The sequence below is a fragment of the Podarcis gaigeae genome (genome assembly GCF_964106915.1).
Source record: "Podarcis gaigeae genome assembly, chromosome: 9".
Classification (NCBI taxonomy): domain Eukaryota; kingdom Metazoa; phylum Chordata; class Lepidosauria; order Squamata; family Lacertidae; genus Podarcis; species Podarcis gaigeae.
In genome coordinates, this window is record NC_139685.1 from 59651511 (window position 1) to 59659925 (window position 8415).

The following is an 8415-nucleotide window of genomic DNA, read 5'->3' on the forward strand; positions in this document are numbered from 1 at the left end:
ATGCAGAGAACTGAACCTGGAAGGTTTTGTATTAAAAGCTTGTCTTCTGTCACTGAAATACAAGCCCCGTCCAATAATGATCATAATATTATTTATTCTATTGCTACTGTTTTCTGAACCCCATTAACTGTTACAGCATCAAATGGCATCCTTATTGGTGTGGGTTGAGCATCACTAAAGTGCTTATAGGCAGTAGACTTTGGGAACATGGGTGTGCTGGTCTAGTGACACTTGCAAGTCATGTGATAGGGATGGGCAACCTTTGGCTATTGAGAGCCACATTCCCTCAGGTGTAATTTTTCAGGGGTCACATACTAGCAGTGGGCAGGACGGGAGCCAAAAGTGGTCAGAACCAGCTTTTTCCCATCTCTCTTTTGGCTATTCTCCTCCTCCCTCTCCCTCTCTTCTTCCTTGCGCTGTTGAAAGAGGGAGAGATTATTCTTGCCAGAGGTCTGAACTGATAGTTTACAGAGCAATTTTGAAATAAGGCCTTGGGGCCAAGGTTGCGCACTCCTGCTGTAGCGTGAAAGTGGCAATCTCCATGCTGACTACAGCAGCTCTAAGGTTGCAGTCTTAATTGAATCATTATAAGGTACACTGTGAAATTCATCTCTGACCTGTTTTGATTGGCTGCATTTCCACGGGTGATGAAATGCAAATGCATAACCTCTTGAGTTTCCTGTGACATTATTGTTCCTTACTTTCTCCTTTTTGTTTAGCTGGCTTTATGCTCTGCATATCACTCCAATTCCATTTCTTATTTCCCCTCTTCCTGTAGTTGCCAGCAGCAGTGGAATACAGATGTTTAGTTAGGATTAGCTGATCCAAACAGAACCAGAGATTGCAGGCGGCAGGATGGAATGCAATTGTTATATTGCAGGGGTTGGGTGCGGAGGGGACAGAGCTGGAGACCGAGGAAATCACTCTCCTTGTTTTCTGATGTGTTTGTTTTGTTATCATATTTTAAAACAGCACACAGAATGTAGGTGGGAGGGAAATTGGCCAGACTGTGTCTCTCCCCCAATCTCACATTTGCACTCAGGAAAAAAGTGAATGTACCATTACTTTTAAAAGGGACAAAAAACTGTCACAGGGTAAAATGGCAGCAAGAAGGGTAAAATGCAGGAAAACCTGCTGTTTTGGCAATAATAGCACAGGATGGGAACAACTGATCTCTGCTGGGGCTTAGATTTTAAGTCCTCAGTGGCTTGGGACCTAAAATCTGAGAGAAAGCCTCCTCCCTTATTGTCCTGCCTTTGAATTCATCTTTGATCTTGTTTTGATTGACTCCATTTCCACAGGTGATTAAATGCAAAGCTGCAATCATCTGGGAAGTTGGCCAATTGCCTTCTGTGGAGGAGGTGGAGGTGGCACCACCAAGAAGTCATGAAATTAGAGTGAAGGTAAAACATATGATTCCAAAAGGGAACTTGCTTTCATTCATTGTGAATTACGATTGCAGTGGCTGAGGATCTTGTGCCTAAACTCTGAAAACTTGGATAGGGGAGTCTTGAGTGGTGGGGCAATAGTTCTGGAAGACTTATACTTAAAACTCAAAGGTGGCTCTTTCCCTGCCAGGAGAAGAAAGATTCCACAAAAGTCTCAGCCACATTTGTGCAGAGTTTCAACTATAGTTTGTTGAGGTTGTAGTTGAAACGTACACAGCAATAAGATGAAAGGAAATCCAAAACTTCTGAGCAAGTTCAAAAAAGAACAAAAGTGAAAGGTTCTCTCTATTATCTTTCATACAAAGATTATATGTATTTCTGGCTAGTCCTTTGGGTCAGATCTGAACTGGATCAAGTGGGTAATATCATTGCTGAAACTCTTGTAAGCAACTTTCCTTGTGAGCTGGTCCTCTCTGCGAATACCTGCAGTTGTGTGAATGTGGTATCTGCACGATCATCTGTTCACGTGGAGACTCATTTTTTTGACAGAGACAAAAAAAATTCAGTGCCAGTTCTTGATGAAAATGTGTGCTAGGTTGAAGCAGAGTAAGTACTGAAATAATATATATTCCATTTCCTCTGCAGATAGTGGCCACTGGAATCTGTAGGACGGATTATCAAGTAGTGAAAGGCATTTTTGCTAACATAGACTACCCAGTTATTGTGGGTCACGAAGGAGCTGGAATTGTTGAAAGTATTGGACCAGGAGTCACTTGTGTAAAGCCAGGTAAGGATGAGGCAGATCAGAAACTCAGAAGTGCTTGTGCATTGGTCCCCACTGGGATTTGCAAGCATGACATAAATAGCTTCACTACAAATTGTCTTCTAATGGGGAAACTTTGGGCCCCCAGATGTTGCTGAACCACAACATTCATCATCCCCAGCAATCAAGGCCAATAGCCAGGGATGGTGGGAGTTGTTCACATTATATACTACAAATAATCTCTTTCTCCAAGTACCCATCAGAAATGTAAGGTATGCATGAAAATAGTGTTACAAATGTTGGACAAATGCCATCCCCTATTCCTGCTGAGTGATAGCATGATTCCAGGAGGTTCCAGGCCCTGTGTTCCTTTGGAGAATTGAGACATGGCAGAGATTGCTGTAGCTTTAAGAAATATGGTTTATTCACCTATTTACATCTTCAGTGCATGGAGGGAATCCAAATCTTACAGCATTGTCATCGCACAGAAGTGCAGCCCTGGAGTCAAAGGCTTATCTTTCAGCCAGCCTTCAGCCACTCTGCCCAAGATGGATCCCAGACTTTGTTCACCCACTTCTTCCCTGCACACCTTGCTAAAAACTATCTTTTCCTGTCACTTCACACCAAGTTATCCTAGCAACCTTCTGCCTGCCCAGATTCCTCCTAGATTGGCCTTCAATGCCTTTTGTTATGTTAATGCCTCTATCCCAGGAGAGACCCTGGCTTGGAAAGGAATCTTAGCCTGATTTTTCCACTGGTCTGCAATCTTTCCTTCAATACCCCAAATAATCAAAATCCTACCATATATTAATTTCTAGGGTTTAGAGGAGCACCCCTCCAAAAAAATAACAATATGGTTCCCTATTGCCACACCTCTTACAATATTCCTTATTAATATCACTGTGTTTCTCACAAAATCAAGCAAGTACACTCTGGCAGAAATGGTTCAGTCTCCTTTGAGTGACAACCATAGCTTCATAATACACAAAGTAGCCCTGTATATGCTGGCTACAAAAATAATCAGGAAAAAAGAGTATAAATCAGTATAAATTGTTGTGGTGATTTGGAGATTTGAAATCAAGCTGGATTTGAGTTTGTTAGTGTCTCTGGTAACCTCTCTCTCTTACATCATGGATGTTGGCTTACATTATGGAAGTATGTTCTGCATTTCATTAATATTATTGCTACAAGCTTTTCATGGCCTTTGAATAGAACAATAAGCCTATGAACTTGAACTTAAACTTAAATTGTTCTTGTCCTTCTTGTTTTCCCACAAGGTGACAAAGTCATTCCTCTTTGTCTTACCCAGTGTGGAGAATGCAGCTGCTGTTTAAGTCCTAAAACTAACTGTTGCCTCAAGAACCAGTAAGTTTATCTGACGTCTTCTATTAAATATTTGTGTTTCTTAGTAATATTGAAAATTAGCATTTAGTCCAATTTATTATGCAAACCAGTCTGAATCTCCTCAACAGCCTCTATGAACCTATTCAAAATCTGATGCCAGATAAGACCAGCAGGTTCACCTGCAGAGGGAAACAGATCCACCACTTCCTACAAATGAGCACCTTCTCCGAATACACGGTTGTGCCTGAGGCTTCCATCACAAGAATCCACAATGATGCTCCACTGGATAAAGTCTGCCTCTTTGGTTGTGCATTTTCCACTGGCTATGGAACCGCCATCAATTATGCCCAGGTGAAAATCAATTCACATTGATTCCCTTGTGCTTCTCAAATAAGTGAAACAAGTGTGTGCTTACTCCCTGCTGGAGAATAGTGGCACCTTCAGGGATCACTTTTCCTGTAACAATTCCGAGATGCAAAAATAGCTGACACTACTTGAGCTTCCCTGCTCTCAATGGGTCTAGCCTCATAATAGTAGCTCTAAAAAGTGGCAGCAGGGGGCTGATGGCTGGGTAAGTCAGTGTGTTTCGACCTCATAGGCCACCAATAGGGAACATGTCACATCCAGGCACTGTTAGACTACATTCTGAATGGCCATGTCGCCTGGGGTGATGAGTGTTGCAGTGCAACACAGGTCCTCTTTCCCTTTCCGAGGCTGTTCCTTATCCCAGCCTCCCAACTGCATTCTTTTGTTTCTCTTGTTCATCCCTTATTCTCTTCAATGATTCCTGCCCAGTTGGTTATTAATTATATTCATTATATTTATATCCCTTCTTTCCTCCCAGGACCTCAAGGTGGTATACATGGTCCCCCCCCCCCCACATTTAGCCTCACAATATTCCCATGTTGGACTAATACAGTGATTGGCCCAAGGTGACCCAGTGAGTTTCATGGCTAAGTGGGGATCTGAACTATGATCTTCTAGGTCCTAGTTAAACACCACAACCACTACACCACAGTGTCTCTCAGTTCTGTCTCTCTATGCCTCTTATCTTCCGGTCGGCCAGTCTTCCTTCCTCCCAGGTACCCAATCCTGCTACATCACTTGTGTCCTAGGAAATCCCTAATGTAGTTTATATCAATTTGCAGGTTGAGCCTGGTTCTACCTGTGCTGTCTTTGGCTTGGGAGGTGTCGGTCTGTCTGTTGTCATAGGCTGCAAAGTTGCTCAAGCATCCAGGATTATTGGGATTGATATCAACAAAGATAAATTTACTAAGGCCAAAGAGTTAGGAGCCACAGAATGCATCGCTCCTCAAGATTTCAAGAAGCCGCTGAATGAGGTTCTGGTAGAGATGACAGGTCTTGGCGTGGACTACGCATTTGAAGTGACAGGAGATATTGACACTGTGGTATGTTTTCTGTTTTGGTGCTAATCAATTGGGCTCACATCCCCATTTTTTGGCTCTCCCGTTCAGCCCAGGGCTCACACCCATGATCTCTCCTTATATAAGCAGTGTACCTGGTTGGAACTATGTAAAAGTTTTAGGTGGGAAATTCAGAGGACAGAGGGAGGCTTCATGGGTGGAGGAAATATGCTTCTGAATTCTACTTGCTGGAAATTGCAGGAGGAAAGAGGACTGCTGTACTCTGGTCCTTTTTGTGGGCTGCCCAAAGGCATCCGGTTGGCCACTGTGAGAATAGTATGCTAGACTAGATGGGACCCTGGCTTTTATGTTCCTTTATCTTTTCCTATCCTGAGCTTGTTTTTCTTTGTGTCTCAAACAGGTCACTGCCCTTAAATCCTGCCATTTGGGCCATGGCACCTGTGTGCTGGTTGGAGAACCTCCTGCAGGGGCACAGTTCTCAGTCGAACCTATTCTGCTCCTCACAGGAAGGAAATTAACAGGATGTTTGGTTGGAGGTGCGGATTGGTGATATATGGCAGCTCCTGCACTGTATCATAGAACGGGAATTCATGCTGAAGGTCACTGAGTGTAGATCCTGCCAGTGGCGTAGCGTGGGTTGTCAGCACCCGGGGCAAGGCAAGTAATTTGCGCCCCCTAACCCGTGGATTTGCACCCCCTAACCCCCAGATGTTACGCCCAGTGAGGCCGGCCCCCCCTGCACCCCCCACGCTACACCACTGGATCCTGCTCTGTGCAGGATCTGCAGTGCAGGATTCAGCCACAGCATCCCTGACAGATGGCCCTTCAGCCTCTACTTAAATACTTCCAGCCCAGGGAAACCCATCATCTACTGAGTCAGTCCTATGTCCTTGTTGAACAGTTCTTGTGATTAGGAAGTTTCTCCTGATGTTTATCTGAAATCTGCTTCCCTACAATTTCCCCCATTGATCCTAGTTCTGCCCAATGGAGTAACAGATAATTGTATATTTGGAAGAGACCCCAAGGGTCCAACACCCTGTATTGCAGGAAACTCAGCTATAACATCCATCCAACCTCTGCTTAAAAACCTCCAATGAAAGTTGCCATCCTTGTTGGTGGGCAGCAAAATAATGTAAGTGAAATCTAGAGGATTCAAAATGGGTGCCTAGACCCATTTATATGGTGACTTGCCAATGCAATGTCTGGAGACAGCCATCTATTGAAATCTGTGCAAGTGAGGAACCCAAATATGAGATTGATGGACAGTGTGGGAAAGTTTCAGTGGACATAATAGGTAAGTAGACTAAATTTGGGGGCAGTCTTTATTTATTTTAAAGGCATTTGCTATCCTGCCTTTCCATCCCATTGGCTTTTGATTCTACTAATCTTGCATTGTTAACATAAAAAAGAGCTATCTTCATCTTCTAAAAATTTTTTTTAATAAAGTTCACACATCCTAACATTTTATATTCTTTGAAAATAATCATAATCAAGCTTGCTGACTAATCCAATGTTCTTTTATTTCTCCTGCCTCAGGTTGGAAGTTAAAAGATGCTGTCCCTAAACTAGTTTCTGATTACATGAACAAGAAATTTAATATGGATGCATTAATTACTCAAACATTGCCTTTTGATAAAATTACCGAAGGATTTGAGCTTTTACTTGCAGGAAAAAGGTATGTGTTGTAATTTTTATTTTATTTTTACATTCTTACACTTCCTTTCTTCCAAGGAAAGGGTGGCAACACTTGGCTGACCTCCCGATAGCTATGGGCTGAGGCTGAAGGTCGAGAAGACTGGGAGGGCAGTGTGGTGAAAACACCCCAGCAGAGCCAATCCAGTGATCCTACTGGTGCATTTGCATCATGCCAACTTCCCAGCCATCTCATTCCTCTCCCTCTCCTTAAAACATAAGAAGCTGCCTTATACTGAGGCAAACCAGTAGTCTTTCTAGCTCAGTACAGTGGTACCTCGGGTTAAGAACTTAATTCGTTCCGGAGGTCCATTCTTAACCTGAAACTGTTCTTAACCTAAAGCAGCACTTTAGCTAATGGGGCCTCCTGCTGCTGCCACACCGCTGGAGCATGATTTCTGTTCTCATCCTGAAGCAAAGTTCTTAACCCGAGGTAGTATTTCTGGGTTAGCGGAGTCTGTAACCTGAAGCATCTGTAACCTGAAGCGTATGTAACACGAGGTACCACTGTACTGTCTAGAGCAGGGTTTCCCAAACTTGTGTCTCTGGCTGTTTCTGAACTACATTTCCCATCATCCTTGACCACTGGTCCTGTAAGCTAGGGATGATGGGAGTTGTCCCAAAACAGCTGGAGACACAAGTTTAGGAAACCCTGGTCTAGACTGATTGGCAGAAGCCCTCCAATATTTCAAAATAGGGACCCTCCCGCCCCTACCTAGGGATAAAACCTGGAACTTTCTGCATGCAAAGTAGATGTTCTGCCACTAAGCTGAAACTGCTTCAGTAAGCGGCTGCGACTCAACTGTTAAGAGGCCCATGGACTGTAGTCCCACCACCACCATGCTGTCTGCTACTGCCTCCAATGATATTGTTGTGGTTTATTTTTACCCTCACAACAGCCCTGTGCAGTAGGTCAAGTTGGGAAATAGTGACTGGTCCAAAGGCACCCTGTGAGTGCTTTGGAAATGTCAGAATTGGACTTTTATCAAACCAATCTAAAATACTCCAGATGGCAGCATACAGAATTGCAACACATATCTTAAGAACTATAAGCAGAGCCGGCCCTATTGTTAGGCAGAGGACTTGAATTTTGGTGCAATGTGAAATGCTGTGTCCCCTAGGCTAACCTGTTTTCCTCAGGCACAATGGTATTCCTCAATCAAAATAGTATTCAGTGACCAGTCTGGTCAGCTTCTGGTCAAATTGGAGGGAGGGGATGCCATCTTGTACTTTGACTGAGGCCACAAAATCTATTGGACCAGCTTTAGATTCTCCAAGCAGAGTCATGGTTATTGCTATGATCTCTTTTGATGTCTACTAAATGTTGCTAGGGTGCTTTCTTGTACTTATATTAATATTTCGCATTTTCTCTTTCAGTATTCGCTGCATTTTGTTGTTTTAAACTTCCGGAAGCAACTAGTAAAAGGGGCCTCAGCTGGATAAGTACCTTTGCATCCCTCTCCAAATTCAACAGAAATGGTTGAGCGTTAAGTCAGCAATGATGCAGTGGGCTAAAGATTTAGGACATAATATATAAATGAATATATTGGAAAAGCTGTGGAAAGTTGACATGAAATTTACTGCTTGATATGATTTAAAAGAGAATTATATGAAAATGATGTATAGATGGTATCTAACACCTAACAAATTGTCTAAAATGTATAAGAAGGTTCCTCAAGTAGATGTAACTTGCAAATACAAGGTGCAGCTGCTTCTAAGATGTTTCTAAGACCATCACCATTCCAAACACACCATACTTTTAAAACATGATCACACCACTTTAACATTCATGACTTTCCACTCACAACACTAGAATTCCAAGATGCCTTAACAAACTACAGCT

At 43.0% G+C, this 8415-nt stretch overlaps 2 protein-coding genes across 4 annotated transcripts in view; one reads left to right on the forward strand and one right to left on the reverse strand.

Annotated features, from left to right (window-relative positions):
• LOC310852780 (uncharacterized protein C4orf17 homolog) overlaps window positions 1-8415 on the reverse strand; it is a 150695-nt gene that overhangs the window by 98456 nt on the left and 43824 nt on the right. The window lies entirely within an intron of this gene.
• The window catches only part of LOC310853087 (uncharacterized protein), a 40029-nt gene that overhangs the window by 14736 nt on the left and 16878 nt on the right, over window positions 1-8415 (forward strand). The window contains exons 11-17 of the mRNA XM_083757251.1: window positions 1302-1403; window positions 2034-2175; window positions 3429-3516; window positions 3624-3846; window positions 4644-4904; window positions 5281-5416; window positions 6417-6555. Of these exons, the coding sequence (XP_083613377.1) occupies window positions 1302-1403; window positions 2034-2175; window positions 3429-3516; window positions 3624-3846; window positions 4644-4904; window positions 5281-5416; window positions 6417-6555 (1091 nt within the window). The remainder of the gene's footprint in view (window positions 1-1301; window positions 1404-2033; window positions 2176-3428; window positions 3517-3623; window positions 3847-4643; window positions 4905-5280; window positions 5417-6416; window positions 6556-8415) is intronic.